The sequence below is a fragment of the Podospora pseudoanserina genome, chromosome 5, assembly GCF_035222485.1.
Source record: "Podospora pseudoanserina strain CBS 124.78 chromosome 5, whole genome shotgun sequence".
Classification (NCBI taxonomy): Eukaryota; Fungi; Ascomycota; class Sordariomycetes; order Sordariales; family Podosporaceae; genus Podospora; species Podospora pseudoanserina.
Window position 1 is genome coordinate 3490084 of NC_085924.1, and position 17085 is coordinate 3507168.

The window sequence follows — 17085 nt, forward strand, 5'->3', positions numbered from 1 at the left end:
ATCAATCTCACCTTCCTTATCTCGAACGGTGCTCCATTGTTTTTATTTTGTTTCCCTTTCTACGTCCCATTTTGAAGCGGGAGATAAGGCAGAAATGGCGCGACTAGCTGGGAGCGGGAGGAGGAGGAGGAGGGTGATGCACTGGAGCGATGATCACGAAGACGACACGGAGCAGGACAAGAGCGACAAGGGAAAGAGCAGTGGCGAGGAGGATAGTGATGATGAGGAGGATGAGGAGGAAGAGGAGGAGGAGTTTCCTTCTCCGAGTGCGTTGGGTACTACTAGGAAGAAGGGTGAGGTTGTTGCTGGGATGAAAAATAGCAAGGAAAAGAAGGAGGTGCCACCACCGGCGACGGTAAGGAGGAGGAGGTTGGCGCCTGTCCGGGGGGTGAGTAGTAGTTTGCTGAGGGTTTGGACGCCGGAGGGGGGTGAGGAGGGACGGGGAAAGGGGAGGGGGAAGGGGAGGAGGATGAAGGCGGTGGTGAATGAGGATGAGGTGCAGCCGAGGAAGGGGGTTGAGGGGGGAAATGGGAAGACTAAGGCGGCAAAGGTGAAGGAGTCGTTTGAGGACGAGCAAGAAGAGGAGGAGGAGCCGAGACGGACGAGGGTTGAACTCAGGACTAGAAAGACCAAGGGGTCTTCATTGAAAGAGTCGCTGGAGTCAAAACCAGAGGAGGAGCAGGAATATGTCTCTGCCAGGGAGGAAGTGAGCATTCTTGAGGACGTTTCCATATTCGACGACACGTTTCATTCGTGTGAGTCAGAGGAGGACCCGCAAGATGACAGCGACAGCGACAACGACGACGAGGGGGGGAGCTACACGGAGCAGGGTTCGGACGACGACAGTGAATTTGACCTTGGTCCCCCGCCGAGGAAAGCTCCAGCTGCGGAGTCCCAAGGAAGAGCAAAGCCAGCGCGAAACTCCAACTCATCAGTTAACTCTTCCCAATCAAAAAAAGCCAAGGCAAAAAACCTAGAAGATAGGTTTTTGCGACTTCGCCTGGACAACATCCCCCTCCCACCACCACAATCAATTCCATTGACAATTTCGACCCCCACCGAGGAACCCGGATCTTCACCGTCATCAACACCACCCAGACCCGCCCCTGCTCCCCGTCCAAAAGGCCTAGTATCACCCACCAAACTCCCTCGCATCCCCAACACCCCCCACCGACCATCAACAGACATGTTCTGGTCCCAAGAATTCGTCGAAGACTGGAACGACCAACACTCCCCAGCAAAACAACTTTTCCCTTCCAAACCACCACCACCCCCTCATCCTCCTCCTCCTCCTCTCCCAACCACAACCAGCAAACCACCCTCCTCCTCCTCCTTCTCCTCCTCCCCCGCCAAAAAAACCGCCTCAGAACGCCAATCCCTCAAAGAATTCGAAACCAACCGTCTCTCCCTCGCAGAGACATTCCTCTCCCTCCTCGACACCCGCATCACCTCCTCCCAACTCTCCACCCTGTCCGCCTCGACAGGCGGCATAAAAATCATCTGGTCCCGCACCCTAGCCACCACGGCCGGGCGGGCAAACTGGAAAAGGGAAACGTTCCGCCCGCCGAATTCCCCTCCTGTATTCCGGCACCATTGCTCTATCGAGTTGTCGACCAAGGTCATCACCACGCCTCACAGGTTGTACAATGTGCTCGCGCACGAGTTTTGCCATCTCTGCAATTTCATGATTAGTGGCATCACCACCAACCCTCACGGGAAGGAGTTCAAGGCTTGGGGGGAGAAGGTGACGGGGGTGTTTGGGAAGGAGTATGGGATCGAGGTTACGACGAAGCATACTTATGAAATTGAATTTAGGTATGTGTGGGAGTGTGGGGGGTGTGGGATGGGGTATAAGAGGCATTCGAAGAGTATCGATGTGGGGAGGCATAGGTGTGGGGTTTGTAAGGGGGTGCTGGTGCAGGTTAAGCCGACGCCAAGGGGAGGGGGTGGGAAGGCTGGTGACAGTGGTGGTGGTGGTGGTGGTGGTGGTGGTGGTCAAGAAAAGAAGCAGAGCGCGTACCAGATTTTTATGAAGGAGGAGATGAAGAGGGTCAAGGCGGAGCAGCCGGGGATGCAACAGAAGGATGTGATGAAGGTTGTGGCGGAGAGGTGGAAGGCTGAGAAGGAGAGGAATGGGGGGGTGGTGGTGATGGTGGCGGGTTCAAAGGAGGGGACGCCAGAGGTGAAGTTGCCGGTGAGAGGGGGGAAGAAGGAGATTGAGGTGGTGGATTTGACGTGATGAGGTGATGGGAATATGTATAAGAAAACTAAGATACCCCTGATAGAACATTGTAGGCTGCATACAAGAAAGCAGATTTAAGAAGCTAAGTGAATCAATCAATTAACAGCATTTCGAACATGTGTACAACCTTGTTCATGACATTGATCAAAGATGGCCTTTCGAACAAGAAAAGCAGACTGCGCTTCATTCATGGTATGCATTCAAAAGGCAATATAAAAACACTTCGTGACTTCGTCAAAGATGTCCCTTTAACAAACACACCCCCATTCCCATTTATCCTTCCAACAGCAAGACCGACCCAACACGTCCAGGTAACCCAACCTATATACCATATCTAAACACTTCCAACCGCCAACACCCGGGTATCACACATCCCCATAAATCTCACTTGACACCAAGCTCCCGTCCCCCTCCTCGCTAAATCTCGTTAAACAACCCCCAATCCTTCACATCAAAACTCTCCCAAATCCTCGCCGCATACTCGACCGCATCCCCAATCAGCTCGCCCTGCTTCCCCATCGCCAGGTCAATCTCCTCCTCGTCATACTCCCCCTTGATGTGCGGCACATTGATCGTCACGAGGATATCCGTCTGCTCCTTCTCCAGCCTGATCAGCGTCAGGATCAATGCGGTAAAGTCGGGAGCGCCCTGTCTCTCTCCCTCTCGCTGCCTGTGTGTTTGCGTCGCGATCAAGGTGTAAGCGGGGATATCTTCCCTGTTACGCCCCCCACGGTCAGTATTTGATGGGAAGGGGGAGGGAGGAGGAAAACATACGAGAGGTGGCTGATCTGAGTCTCGGTTGTATTCCACACCTGAACCGTCTCGGCCGCGTCCTCGACGCCGACGAGCTCCTCGAGGTGGGTGGTCAGGGCTTTGGCGTCCCGCTCGAGGGGGTCGTCGGACGAGGACGAGGAGGAGACGCGCTCGGTGATGTCAACTATGATGGAGGTGAAGCCGTCTTTGTCGATGTAGACTTCTTGGTTGTCGGGGACTTGGCGGAGCTTGGAGACGTCGGCGAAGTTGGTGGGGAGGTCGACTGTGAGGGCGCCGCCGAAGAGAGGGGTTGGTTGGAAGGTGTGGCGGGGCATTTTGGAGAGGGTACTCTGTCGGGCAGTGTAGGAGATGCAGTAGGTTGGTGATGGAGCTGGGGAGAGGAAAGGAGGTTTGCGACACAGGTTGCGACTGGGCAGGTGTAATAAGAAATGTAGATCAGGTATGAGTTTGCGCGGCAAGGCGGCAGTGATGGCTGGATGGCGGGGTCCAAACACAGCTTCGTGATCCGTGGGGCTGCTGAGAGTGGGCAGTTTGCGGGGTAACTGTCTCGTCTTTTGCTGCTGCGCCCGGGTTTTGGGCTGCGCCGCAGAAGATGTGTAACAGGGTCTTGGTCTTTTGGGCCTGACTACCTGTCAAGCAACATGGAAATCAAGGCGTCTTTATGTCTGTAATTCGATATATCTTCCGAAGCGCTACAAGTCTCCCTTTTGCCCTAAACAGCTTAGCTCCTTAGCTCAGCTTCCCGCCAAGCCTCAACTCGAACCTCACCTTAGCCAGGGGAGAAAGCTACGTCACTCTTCCCCCCCGCTCTCTCACTCACACACCCTCACAACTTCGTCTCATCTCACCTGAAACTTCTCAGTTGGCAAATGTCAACCAAAATGTCTGCCGCCTGCATCTTCTGCAAGATCATCAAGGGTGCTGAACCTCCCCTCCTCAATCCCCTTTCTCACAACCCCTCACTAACCCCCGCTCACAGGTGAAATCCCCTGCTTTAAACTCTTCGAATCAGACAAAACCCTCGCCTTCCTCGACATCAACCCCCTATCCAAAGGCCACGCCCTCGTCATCCCCAAGCACCACGGCGAGAAGCTCACCGACATCCCCGACGACCAGCTCGGCGAGATCTTGCCCGTCGTCAAAAGGCTCGCTGCCGCCACCGGCGCCAAGGACTGGAACCTGCTGCAAAACAACGGCAAGCTGGCTCATCAGGAGGTCGGGCATGTGCACTTCCACATGATCCCCAAGCCGAACGAGAAGGAGGGGCTGGGTGTTGGGTGGCCGATGCAGGCGACTGATATGGATAAGCTCAAGGCGTTGTTTGAGGATATCAAGGGGAAGATGTAAATCGGAGATATCAATTCCAAACGGAGCTACTGTTGTATCGTCTGTCTGATATAATTACGAACCTCCTAAGACGTCAACACACTCCTCTTTTAAGATTTGCTCCTGTCGTTGCAAAAACTTCTTTGACACATATACCCTAATCTCACCGCAACTCCCATCGAATCAGGAAGCAGCATCAGTGGTTTAGTGGTAAAATCCATCGTTGCCATCGATGGGCCCCGTGTTCGATTCACGGCTGATGCATCTAATTTTCTTTTAGCTTCTTTTTTTCTTTTCTTCTTTTCTTTTTTTTCTTTTCATTTTTTCTTTTTTTTCTGTTTTTCTTCTTTTTTTTTTCTTCTTTTTTTCTTTTCTTTTTTTTTCATTTTTTTTTTTCACTTTTTTTCTTCCTCTCCCCCCGTCTACTCCACCCCCTTTTTGGTCCATCACCTTCCAGACCAACGGCTTTGAGCTTTGCAGAAGTGCTTCAGTACCTAGGTAGTTCATCCTCACACTCAAAAGTTTACCTCGACTTAACCTTTCGAGGCTTCACTGCCTGGACCGCTCATCAAACCAGATGATGATTACATACTTTGCACCATTTATCATCCATTGTTTATAGAAACAACACCATCACACGCGGCCAAAAATGCTGGACTGGATAGATCTTTTCAAGACTAGAAAAAAAGAAGAAGAAAAGAAAGAGAAAGAAAAACAAAAAGAAAGCGGCTAATAAGTAGCCGAGTAGTGATAAGACGGCTCGGGCCATATCACACCACGTTGTTTATGCCGGCAGTGTGTCATTCTAGGTAGTTCTATTTTTCCGTCCACACACGAGCTTTCCCAAACGGTGGGCTTTCTGCCGAATGGGATAGGGATCGACGACGAACCTTCTGCATCCCTACCTACCTTGCCTACCTTGATTGTTACACGACAGTGACAACGGTGGTTCTTGTGTCGATAGGGTTCATCCGGCTGGCCGGGTAGAATGCAGGTAGGTATGGGATGAGGGGTTAGGATATGGAAGTGACGGGTGAGGAGGTCAAGGCAGTTTTATATCGTCCGTCCGTCCGTCCCCGCAATTTCTGTCTCGCTCTTGTCGGGGATTGTTCTCTGTGATGCGATCAAAAGTCATCCACGGCAGCATCACCAAGCATCATCACGAGCGGAGCAAAAATGGGACGCCCCTGGTCCCGCAAAGTCACCATCAGAGATGACACCATCACTTCCGCCGCCCACCTCACCCTTCGACAATCCCTCCTCCCCAACCTGCTCGTCACGACCCTGTTCTTCCTCTGGGGCTTCGCCTACGGCCTCCTCGACGTCCTAAACTCCCACTTCCAGCACCACCTCTCCATCACGCCCACCCTCTCCGCCCTCCTGTCCACTTCCTACTTCGGAGCCTACTTCCTCCTCCCCCCCACCCTCTCCTCCTTCATCCTCCGCTCCTACGGCTTCCGCGTCACCTTCATGACCGGCCTGGCAATCTTCTCCATCGGCTGCCTCCTCTTCTGGCCCTCGGGTGCCTACTCCTCCTTTGGCGGCTTCTGCGGCAGCATGTTCGTTGTCGGGGCTGGGCTCGCCACCTTGGAGACGGCCGCCGATCCCTTTCTTTCCATCTGCGGTCCCCCGCGATACTCGGAGATACGCCTCAACCTGGCGCAAGCAGTTCAAGGGGTTGGCTCCTTCGTCGCGCCGTTGCTGGCGTCAAGGGTGTTTTTCGGAAAGGGACTCGAAGAGCAGGGGGGGGAGGGGCTGAAGAACGTTCAATGGGTCTATCTCGGGGTGGCGGGGTTCGACGTGTTGTTGGTCGCGTTGTTTTGGGTGGTGCCCATGGTGGAGGTGACGGATGCGGATATGGGGTTGCAGGAGAGTCAGATTGACGGACCGAGAGAGGTGGGACCTTTCAGGAGACAGTACAACCTCTTCCTTGCCGTCTGGAGCCAGTTCTGTTATGTCGGGGCGCAGGTCGCTGTTGCGGTGAGTTTTTCTGACCGCAAGAAAGGGGAAAGTGGCTGACAGAGGACAGAACTACTTTATCAACTTTTGCGAGGAAGCCGGTCGGGATAGGGCTACTTCTTCTGACCTCCTGGCTGTGGGCCAAGGACTGTACGCCTTCAACCGGTTCGTGGCTGGGGGGTTGCTGACTATTCCTGCGTTCAAGCCGAGGTATATGCTTGCTGCTTATCTCGGACTATGCTTCGTCTTTGTCACGGCGGCGATGAACACCGCCGGAGCGACATCAATCGCGATGTTGATGCTCGTTTTGTGTTTCGAGTCTTGCTGTTTTGCAACCATATTCACTCTCGGGCTGAGGGGGTTGGGGAGACACACCAAGATGGGGGGATCGTTGCTTGTGGCCGCCATTTCGGGGGGCATGGTCTTTCCGCCCATGATGGGGGCGGTGGTGAGCGCGAGGGATGCGCATACTGCGATGGCGATCCCAATGATGGGGTATATTTTGGCTTTTGTGTAAGTTCTTCCTGGAAGGAGGGTGTCAAGGAGACTGGCTGATGTTGATGATAGGTATCCGGTGTACGTCAATATCTGGAAGAAGGATGTGATGGATAGCCATCGTGAGACGACGGTCGGTATTGAGAAGCCGGCTGTTGGTGAGAAGGCGTTGCAACTAGAGGAGCAACGTTCAAAGACGGAGAAGGAGCATGCTGAGGAGGGACCGGACATCCGGGTGGTGTCAAAGTAGAAGACGACCTGTTCCATTGTGCTATGTGGCTAGATAACTCCTCCTCTGCTCTTGTACCTCCAGTTTGACCCCGAAACGGCTTTCGTAACCGGCCACTCCACGGCTTGGCCGGTGAGCTTTTTGCTAACCTCTGCGTTATTTTCCTTCATGTCACACTGGCTACCTTCCGGCCTTTTCTTTTTTCTTGTGTCTGCTGTACTCATTTGTTTTTGTTTTGTCTACCGGTGGTACCCAGAAGCCATCTCCCACCGACCTTGTAAGCCTCCCTCCATGGCTACATCAAAATAAGAAACGGGGAGTGGCTTGCACAAGCACAACGCTTCCCCGTCTTTGGCTTGGCCTACCCGCCCGCCCTTTCCCTCCCGGCTTTTGTTCAGGACCACCCCTGACCTGAGAGATCGAGATCGAAAGATCCGGGACAAGGTTTCACAGTCGCATGTCCTGTGGGGCAACACATCGACGAGAAAAACTGGATCACGAAATCAGAAGCTGGCACTTATCAATTCATTCCTACCGCTACTTCCTACTCGCCTGCTTGATCAAGCAAACTTTCGTAGTAGAGGCATATTTTCTCATTTTTCATCAGTATAACTCTTCTCCCACCCTCTCCTTCGCAAACCCCACACCCTCGCTCGATACCGCTAGGTTGAACATCCAGGAGGGTAGGTTTCGTAAATCTCGAGTCTCGATTTGCTGTCCAGAAGCAAGTAGCAAAGAAACAAGCTGGACACGAGGGGGAAAAAGTACACAACTCTACGCCGTGCTTTTCCCCTCCGTCATCCTCATATCCCCGAGACTGGTTCAGCACTAATCTCATCTACTGCTCCCTCTCCAGCGCCTCAAGCTCCTTCATGACAGATGGCTTGGTAGCAATCTTCTTCACCTGCGTATCCTCCAGTTTCTCACCACCAGCATGTCTCATCTCCAGGTCCTCGATGGCCCGGATCTTCTTCTGCAAGCTGCGAATCTTCTTGGCGTTGGCGCTTTGGGCAGGCGTCATAGCACCGTCACCGCCGCCGAGAGGGGAACCTCCTTGAGGCTGCTGCTGCTGCTGCTGCTGCTGCGCCGACTGTCCAAAGTGGCCGGGTCGGCTCTGGGAGCGGGCACGGTGCGTGTTGCTACGGTTGCGACCGTTGAAGTTGTTGCGAGACTGGCTGCGGTGCTGGGAGCTGTGGCCCTGACCCTGGTTACGGCGTTCGGGACTGCGGCCCTCAGCAGGGGAGCCGTTGCCATGTTCTCGGGGTGGAGGCGCAAGGCCACCCTCGGAGCCGGGAGCATCCGTGGCATTGCCCTCGCCCTCCTTGGCCTTCTTGTTCCTCTTCTTCTTGTTCTTGGCCGCCGCTTTGGAAAGATCGCCGCCATCAGCAGCGATGGCACCGGGAATGCCGGCGGGCCTTGTGAATTCGGCACCGGGGATTTGGTTGCGGGGGCGACCAAAACCGTTGGGCCCAATCTGGGGCACACCGTTGCTAACCGTGTGCGCAGCCCCGCCCTCGTCCTCGCGCTTGAAGTGAAGGGGGGTGGACGAGCCACGGGCTCCAGGAGGACGGTAGGCGCCCACGGGCTTGGAAGGCGTCTTCACCGTGCCCAAATATTTCAGAGCAGACGGGTGGGGGGTCGGCACAGGGTGCAGCGGGTCCCCGGCCGGGAGGGCATCCGCAGCCGCGGGACGCCACATGACGTTGTACAGCTCGTTGAAATCCTCGTTGTACACGATGCCACCGCCAACGTGCCAGAGCTTGACGCCGTTGTCCACGCGAAGGCGCGGCGAGGTGGTGGCCGTCATGATGTAGCGACTGTCGGGACTCCATTGGCAGACGCTGGGGTTGCCACTCTCAATCGTCGTGACCTTGCGGTTGTCCTTCTCGAGATCGTACACATCGATCTGACCAGCCAAGTTGCCGAAGCCGGCAACGAGAGCAAAGCGGCCGGTGGGCGAGAAGATGATGGTGTTGCGCGGTCCCAGAGGGAAGGAGTGGGTAGGCACAGCCCGGTGGTTGAAGATGGTGGTCTTGGCGGGCATGTAGCCGTAGACGACACCAAACTCCTTGGAGTTGGGCGACCACGACACATCATGGATGGGGCCTTCCTTGTCCAGGGTGATCCTGGCATCAAAAGAGCCGTTGGCACTCAGGAGATACATGTTGGTCTCTCCGTAGTAGCTCTTGTTGGACTTGTCCACCTCTGTTTGTGCCAGCACAATCAGGTTGGTGCCCAGCGCGTTCCACTTGAGCTGGACCTTGTCGCCCTTGAAAAATGTCTTTTGCGAGATCGGACTGCTGAACTGGGGGACGTTGTAGACCTTGACGGCGGCCGGTTGACCCTGGAGAAGTCAGGGTTAGCAAACTGTTCGAGCGTCAGGAATCGAGCGTTGAAGAACATACCTTGCGCTCGGGGATGAAGACGGCCACGTTTTGGCTCTTCCCAGGCGCGATAGCAAAGTCGGTGACGCCCTCGGCGCGGAGACGGTTCCAAGGCGCCGACAGGTCGTTGCTGTTGTAGAACTGGACCTCATTGGTGACAAGACGAGCGCAGAACTTCTCATCGGCCGTGTACTGCAGGTTCCAGCCCGACATGTTCTTGTAGACAAACCTGCCTAGCGGCTGCTTTTCCTGGCCTTCGGGGACGTCCTCGATGGTGCGCCAGACCTTGACGTTCTTGGTAGCGTCACCATTCTCATCCTTGGCGGGACGCTCCCAGGTGCTCATGTAGGTACCGCCTGGGGAGAAGCTGATCTCGTACACCATGGGGAGTGGGAGGCTGGTCAAGACGTGGCCGACCGAGGCGTCGACAACCGAGATGCCGTCGTTGGTAGCATAGGCAAAGTAGCGGCCGCATGGCGAGTAGACACAACACCGGAGATTCCCTTGGGGCTTGACGAACCCAGGGAGGGCTTCGTAGACAGGCGCAGCGTCAAAGACGCCGATGGCCGTCTGGGTTCGGTAGGCAAACTGCAAAGGACTGGCCATGACTAGTCAAAGTCACAGATGGTCGCGATGTAGGTAGGGGGGGGGGCGTTTTCTTTCGGGTTTTGGGCGTTCCTGATGATGTTCCCGGTGGAGGATTGATGCGCAAGAGAGGGGCCGAGGAGGGTCACGCAAGCGATTGTTTTCTTTGTCACAAAGGCGATCGAGGAGGCTTGGGTTGGACCGTGGAGCGAGCGCAGAGGGTCTGTCTGGCAAGCAGCAAGTAGTTTGGCAGGGCCTTTGGCTGAAGAAAAAAAAAGCGGGACGAGTGGCTCGGACAGGGAGGCGGCACTCGGGATTCAGGTTGAGCGTTGCAGGGCAGCAGCACGAACACGCGACGGCGACAGTGGGTTTGTCGGGTCGAGGCTGGAGCTGAAGCTGAAGCTGGACGCAAAGAAATAAAAAACCGACCGTCGATTGGGGGGGAGGGAAGACTGGAGGGAGACGGCGAAAGAAGAAGAGAAGCACCCTAGGGGAAGGTTGGCGAAGGCGGTGCGTGTGTGTGTGTGTGTGTGTGTGCTGGGACACCGAAGAGGATGGGCTGCGGGAGGAAAAGGGGAGGAGGAGGATGGAGGGTTCCACGATATCGTGATCATTTTTTTACCATTTTTTAGTCGCTGATTCAGGCCTGGCCCGCCCCACCCCCAACCCAACTGCCACCACCCCCAACCCTGGAGTAGGCCATCTCGACTCAGGCGACCGGCATGTTCGCTGTAACGTTCTACTATTTTACCACTCGGCAACAGTTGCCCTTCCACTGTTCATTTTCTCAACAGCGATATCTATGTTACCTATGCTGCCTTTTCATTGAAGAGCCCCCATTCGACCCAACAGTGCTCGGGGTTGCCAACTTATCAGCGGCCCGGGATTTGGGCAATGGAGCAACTGATACGAACTGCTCAGTGCTGTCTTATTGCTTTAGTTTATCCAAATCTATGATTTCTGCCGTTTGATCACAGGCCACTCCGCACAATGGATGCCAATTCTTTATTCTCAACGCCGCACCTTCAACCCTAAAGATTGGGAGGAGGCGAAAGCGCTTGCAAAAGGCTCAGAACAAGGCCCAGAACAAGGCCCACGACTCCACCGTTGACGGGGGTGCACGGGCCGCCCGTCAACAGCCGCTGACACTCCACCCCGCTGACACTCGTAGGGCTGTCAGCTGTTCAGCCGCACTCAACGTCCGCCTCACCACCCCTTGACAGATTCAACACCAAGATGATAGTATTATCCGTTGTTTATTTTCCAAGGTATCTGTTTTTTTTTTTTTGTTTTTTTTGGAAGCATTATCAGACGCGAAGGGGAATTCTGCATACGAGGCAGACTTTTGTCGGAGTTCTTAAATGCTTACTGAGCAATATCTTGTCGTAGTCTATTTTTCCATCTACAACTTGCTACTCTGAGAGCTATCTGGCATTTTATTAGATTAAAAACCAGGCAATAAGATGGGAGGGGGCCACCATCCCCTCGAATGGTCTGTCAACGTGGCCCGTCCCAGTGACCGAATCGAACCCTGCCATGAACCAGACAAGGGGCATGGCGAAAGGACGACTACACATGCGGAAGACGCATAGGATGCCCTGTATTTGTAAATGGGTCTTGCGTGTAGGGAACTGCGGTTCAGAAACATGTCGAATGTGTGTTGCGGGTGGAAGAGCGCGTATAGCTTACCTACCTACCTAGGTGGAAAGAGCTGGGGACAATGGGGCGAAGACCATGAAAAGCTCATCGTCGCCGATGGTTTGTTTGTTGCAGGACGGAAGTTAGAAAGGCCCGGGAGGGTGTTGGGCTGGACAACTAAAGAAACTGGGAGAATATTGAGTGGGGAGGTTTGGTGGACAATACGACTTGTCTTTTGGAAGAGTTGAGAGGGTTCATTGACTGCCTGTCTACCCATGATGCAAGACAAAGTCTCTAAACCAATGAGACATTGTTTGAGAAGGTTGGATTTGTTTCTATCGGGATTGTTCCCAATCATATGTCATCTTTGTTAGGAAGTGCTGCCGAAAGCAAAGATACTTGAAAGAGGAGGACCACTCGACCATGAGCTTTCAGACCAGGACATGTGTACTGGAATATTGTTGAAGATTAGGGATGTATAAGAGCGTGTCGCATTTTTCTTGAAATAGATTTCACAGTATCTGTAACTCCCTCGATTAGCAAGCATGCGTTGAGCAGAATTTAGGGGATGGTACTGCAAGACAGGAAAACGTGGAATAACCATCCCTCTCGTAACATCTTCCAGATATAAATTGACCTTTTAGAAGCCGAGGTAAATTTCCAAAGCCTGTCGAGTATCTAGGTGTCTTTGAAGCCCTGCTGGCTACCATTGAGTGAGACTTTGCCCTCTTGTAACAGGTGATTCAAAGGGTCATCTCATGATGTGTGTTACGACTCTGTAGCGCCGGTCTTTTAAGGTGTCCACAGCGTGATAAGGGCGCCATAGTCCTAGAGCAACAGAGACAAAAACGACAAACCAAGAACATCGTCTCTTCGACAAGTCATCATTTTTCACCCACCTGACAGCACGTTTGTCAGCAACAATTCTTCAAACCCCCGGCCCGCCCACCCGCTTCTAGTCTCACAACGCTCGGCTCGGCAATGCAATGCAATGCAGCTCGCCCCGTCACGTCACCCAACCCTTTTCCAAGCGGAAAAACTATCAAGTTGGCTACCATCAATCTTGGCTGCCTTTATGAGGAGAGATCGAAAGCGTAGGAATAACCAATGCTTACGGCAGAGATTACAAATGATCATGAAGACCTGTTCCTTGGCCAAGCCAACACGCATACCTGGGTAATCTAATGCGAATCCGCGAACTACTACAAATCACAACTAGCTACATTTGCGAGAAAAGTACCTTACATATCCCACCCATCCCTTCAAGATACGCCTTTCCCCTGGCAGGTATTTGTCATGTACCAAGTACAGTTACATCAGCCTCGTGAACTGCATACAAACACCCAACTCACAGCCTCATGATGCTTCCCTTATAGCCATACAGCTTCACCCCAACACACTGAAGACCCATCGCTTACTCCGCGAAGAGTGAACATCATTCCTCTAATAACCCCCTTCCCCCCTCCGCTTCCAAGCGAATCCCCTGCAAAGACCTTACTCACCTTCCTCGCCTCTACCCTCATGAACCCTGTTTCATACTGCCAAGTTCCACCCCCTTTTTGCCCCTATCTCAACCACCAAAAAGACCCTATCACGGCTTTCCCCGTTGGATGTCAAAAAAGTATAAAACACACAAATAGTACATTGCTTTTGTAACTACCTACTAAAGTACATAGAGTACACTATTAATCCAGTTCCAATATCCATGCGTGTACTTAACCCCCCCCCCCCAAGCTTATGTATGTACGTAATTCTCCCCCCTCTGCCTAGCAGTGGCGGTGTTATTTCCATATGTATGTTGTTGCTCACTCAATCCAGTCTCCCGTCCTGACGTATATTCAACGAATCGCCAGCCAGCCAGCGGATCAGACTCCAGGTCTAGAACATCAACATCGTACACCCTCCTCTCGTCTCGTCTCACTCCCACCCCTTTCGCCTCACCGCCCCTTTGACCACTCCCACTCACTCCCTCGTCCCCTAGAGTCTGATATTCAACCCCCATCCCTCCCTCCCCTCGCCCCCAGCCCCGTCCACCCACTCCAATACCCGACCATCTTCCACGCCCCCCTCAGGCAAACCCCCCATTCCCCTCCCCATCAAACTCCCTCCCCAGCTCAAACAACGTCCTCATGACCCTCAGCCAAGGCCCATTCCCCACCTACCCTGGCCCGTCCCCCCCTCGTTGCAAAACACGTCGTAAACCGCCCGCCAATCATGCCCCTCCTGTAGCTCCATCCCCATCAGCAACTCCCCATCCACCACCGGCCTCAACTGCGTAACATAAACCAAAACAAACAACAGCCAAACCCCCCTCGCAACCACAACCCTCTGCGTCCCCTCCTCCAGAATAGAGAGCACAACCCTCAAAGAATTAACGGCCGTGACAAGATGCGCAAGATAAAAATCAAACGCCGGCCTCTCCGGCTTGTGCGTGGCCGTGAGCAGCAAAACAGAAAGCGAAGCCAGCTGGGGGAGAAGCAGCGATAAATTCCGACAGTCCAGCTGCTGGACGTACTCCACCACCGCCGCCCTTGCCGACGGGTTGGACAGGATCTGGCTGATGTTGTGATATCCCGCTCCCCCCTTCATCACGCCGCTGAACCGCCCGTCGTAGGCTACCCTTCTTAGTAGCTCCTCTGGCCCGAGGAGTTCTGATGCCGGGCGGGCGAGCTGGCTGCTTGTTAGGAGGTCATAGATGCCGGGCTGCCAGTCTACGGCTGAGAGGGTGAGGGATTGGGCTACCAGGATTGCGGAGCGGAGCTCTATCCCATCCGACAGAAAGGTGAGGGGGAGGCCGAGGGAGGAGAAGAGGCCGTAGACGAGGGGTACGGGGCCCGAGAAGAGCTGGGAGAGGGCTAGGGCGGTCGAGTTGGAGTTGTATTGGTTGTTGAGGAGGGAGAAGTAGGTCATGAAGGCGCGCTGGAAGCGTTTGTCGCCTAGGAGGGCGGTTTTGGTTGCTTCGTCGGTGACTGTGAGCTTGTTAGTACCCCAAGTGCCTAGGTGGTGAGAGAGAGGGAGAAGGGGGCAGTGGCTTACTGCTGCCCGGGGATGGGGTCCAGGTGTGGAGGCTGTCTTTGCGGCAGCGGTAGGCGTGTTTGAGCATCTCCGGGGAGGCATCAAGGAAGAGGAGGGTGGCGAGGACCTTGGGGGGCCGAGTCAGTCTAGCTGGTCATGGGAAGAATGGAGGAGGCAAAGCATACTGTGGGGATGTCGTTATGGCGCCCATCCTGTTGGATCAGGGCGTGTTCGACATGGCTTTTGATCAGTTTGCTATCAAAGACAGGGCGGGAGTTTTGCTGGCCCATTTTGATAGAGAATAGACAGATATGGGAGGGATATCGATACCGGGATATTCTGAAGACACTGGCTGCAGAGACGAATCCCATCACACTGCTGACTGAGCTGCCCTTTATATCCATTCTCAGAGTAGCAACGCCCAGGTACCGGACCGTCCCGCCCAGGTGCCGGTTACCCAGTTATCCTTCCCAAGCATTGCAAATACCAACACCCCATGATGCAGAGTTCTTGGAATCCTCGGAAGCTTATCGACGTCGGTGACGGATGAACCTGGGTTTGTCGAGCTGGGCGGACGCGGGATGACAGCGGGGGACCGATCCGGTGGCGGTCTTGGAAGCCTATCGATGTCTCGACAGGCCCATCCCATCACCAAGGTTTGGTCAGCCCGGACATAGCTATTGGACAGGTTGCGCTGTCAGAAGTGCTGGGGGAGATCACGACGATCGGCCTTGTGTGTGGGAAGACGGGGAAATTTGATGGAGCGGGCGTCTTGTGAAAGTGACGCGGGTTCTACACGAACGAAGCTGAGTCGCCGAAGCCTCCAAAAGTGCGGCATGGGGGTCACCGTTGACGACACGGAGGGAGGGTACGGGCTTCTGTGAGGTGCGAGGTGTCATTATCGATGTTTGCCGCCGCCGCCGTGGCAGGGCACAGCTGGTCGATATGACTGCATATCCCTAGAGGGCTATCCGTGAGTGAGCGGTGATGGTAGTCTGAGGTGAATGGGAACGGGAGGCTTGGCAGGAACATCAAGGCTGAGGCGACGGTATAGGGCCGAGGAGGAGGTCGAAAGATAGGATGAGGTGAGGTTCAAGGTGACAGCAGCGGGAAGCACGTCAAGTTCTCAAAAGCTCCGCTTGGCCCAACACGAATTGCAGGTCGTTGCAACCTGAGCACACGAGGGACTATTGTCGATATAAGGCTATGATTGGCTGAGGCTGGCCGATCACGACCTCGGTCAGAGATCCCTCCCGGCCAGTTGGGAACGCCTGCAAGGTCCCCAGCAGCCACTTAGAGTTGCAGGTCACAGCCGCAGCCACACCGCAGAGGGCTGTCGTTTTCCCATCCATCGGCGGCCCATTCGCCGACCCTTCCGAACCTCCCCCAAGCACATCAATTATTCATCATCCATAGCCCGCCTGGCAGGTCATCATCGACAACGTCACTTACAAATTACTTACTGCAGGAGGACACCGACTAATGCTGTGCAAGGGAACTTCTGGAATCATCTTGCATAGGCACGCTTGCTGTTGCTGCGACGTTACACATTAGTTACCTCACCTCGATTCTGCACAACCGCCTCATCACCTCTTGGCTCTATCGAAGATAGGTATCCGCCATTCTTATACGTTTATACACACCTCCCGACACCTCGGCATAACTACCTCATGATACCCATCCCTCCAGCTTACACAGCCGTCTCATAATCCTGATCCTCGTGCTCGTTGCCACCCGCTAGCTCGGTTCGAGCAGGAGCAAGCGATGAATTGCAGTCTCAGATCTGTGTGCGACTCTCTCTCCAGTCGTCGCGGCGACGCTCGACGCGATCCGATGTGATGCGATGCGAGATCCCCCTTCTTCGACAGGATCGCCCCCCCAGACGCCTCAAGTGCCCTGCTGTTTCGGGTGCAGCTAGTGTCACGGCCGCATTAGCATGTCTCGCTCATTGCTTGCAGCTTCAGCTCGACCTGCCATCCCATCGTCACCCCTTACCCTTAGCCTCGAACCCGGCACTTGGAGACTGGGATTCCCCAGCAAACAACAAGCTCCCTCTCAGCCAACCCGTGCCTGCGTCTATAGGCAGAGGGATCCAACGCCGATCAGCTTTACCAAGCAGTCTCTGATATTGCCAGGCCTACCTGGCTTTGTTTTGTTTACTGGAAAGGGGTCCAGAGTAATGTCCGACACACGGCTGTCCTACAAGGACACCATCAGGTCGCTTGCTACCTAACCTACTCTCTCTCTCTCTCTCTCTCTCTCTCTCTCTCTCTTTCTCTCCCGGCAACAAACACACATGACCCTTTCCCTAGGACTTGAGACCGTCTCGGGGAGAATGCTCTGACTGTCTGGATACCCTCTCGTTTGGCCGAGAAGCCCCGAGTTATAATGGTTACCTTGACTCTGTCTAATCTTAGCCATTTGTGCCGTGACGATGG

The 17085-nt window shown here is 54.4% G+C and overlaps 6 protein-coding genes and 1 non-coding gene across 7 annotated transcripts; 4 read left to right on the forward strand and 3 right to left on the reverse strand.

The window, feature by feature from the left end:
- Positions 1-469: 469 nt before the first annotated feature.
- On the forward strand, positions 470-2239 carry QC764_508400 (uncharacterized protein; the record flags this gene model as incomplete). Its single annotated transcript, XM_062948094.1, has 1 exon — positions 470-2239. The coding sequence occupies one exon, from the start codon at positions 470-472 to the stop codon at positions 2237-2239; it is 1770 nt and encodes a 589-aa protein (XP_062799497.1).
- QC764_508410 (uncharacterized protein) lies at positions 1595-3947 on the reverse strand. The gene is made up of 3 exons (XM_062948095.1): positions 3017-3947; positions 2021-2957; positions 1595-1674 (listed from the first exon to the last, which is right to left on the reverse strand). The coding sequence occupies exons 1-2, from the start codon at positions 3328-3330 to the stop codon at positions 2660-2662; spliced, it is 612 nt and encodes a 203-aa protein (XP_062799498.1). The 5' UTR covers positions 3331-3947; the 3' UTR covers positions 1595-1674; positions 2021-2659.
- HNT1 (Adenosine 5'-monophosphoramidase) lies at positions 3886-4480 on the forward strand (the record flags this gene model as incomplete). Its single annotated transcript, XM_062948096.1, has 2 exons — positions 3886-3934; positions 3996-4480. 2 exons carry the CDS (start codon positions 3886-3888, stop codon positions 4361-4363), a joined length of 417 nt encoding a protein of 138 aa, XP_062799499.1. The 3' UTR covers positions 4364-4480.
- Positions 4481-4535: 55 nt separating this feature from the next.
- On the forward strand, positions 4536-4606 carry QC764_0084250. Its single transcript has one exon. It is a non-coding gene; the product is annotated as a tRNA-Gly (tRNA).
- A 590-nt stretch (positions 4607-5196) lies between these two features.
- QC764_508430 (uncharacterized protein) lies at positions 5197-7193 on the forward strand. Its single transcript, XM_062948097.1, has 3 exons — positions 5197-6322; positions 6372-6814; positions 6869-7193. Exons 1-3 carry the CDS (start codon positions 5519-5521, stop codon positions 7044-7046), a joined length of 1425 nt encoding a protein of 474 aa, XP_062799500.1. The 5' UTR covers positions 5197-5518; the 3' UTR covers positions 7047-7193.
- Positions 7035-10595, reverse strand: QC764_508440 (uncharacterized protein). The gene is made up of 2 exons (XM_062948098.1): positions 9431-10595; positions 7035-9369 (listed from the first exon to the last, which is right to left on the reverse strand). The coding sequence occupies exons 1-2, from the start codon at positions 10013-10015 to the stop codon at positions 7864-7866; spliced, it is 2091 nt and encodes a 696-aa protein (XP_062799501.1). The 5' UTR covers positions 10016-10595; the 3' UTR covers positions 7035-7863.
- A 3133-nt stretch (positions 10596-13728) lies between these two features.
- QC764_508450 (uncharacterized protein) lies at positions 13729-15898 on the reverse strand (the record flags this gene model as incomplete). Its single annotated transcript, XM_062948099.1, has 4 exons — positions 14833-15898; positions 14669-14774; positions 13795-14601; positions 13729-13733 (listed from the first exon to the last, which is right to left on the reverse strand). The coding sequence occupies exons 1-4, from the start codon at positions 15049-15051 to the stop codon at positions 13729-13731; spliced, it is 1137 nt and encodes a 378-aa protein (XP_062799502.1). The 5' UTR covers positions 15052-15898.
- Between the last annotated feature and the right edge of the window lie 1187 nt (positions 15899-17085).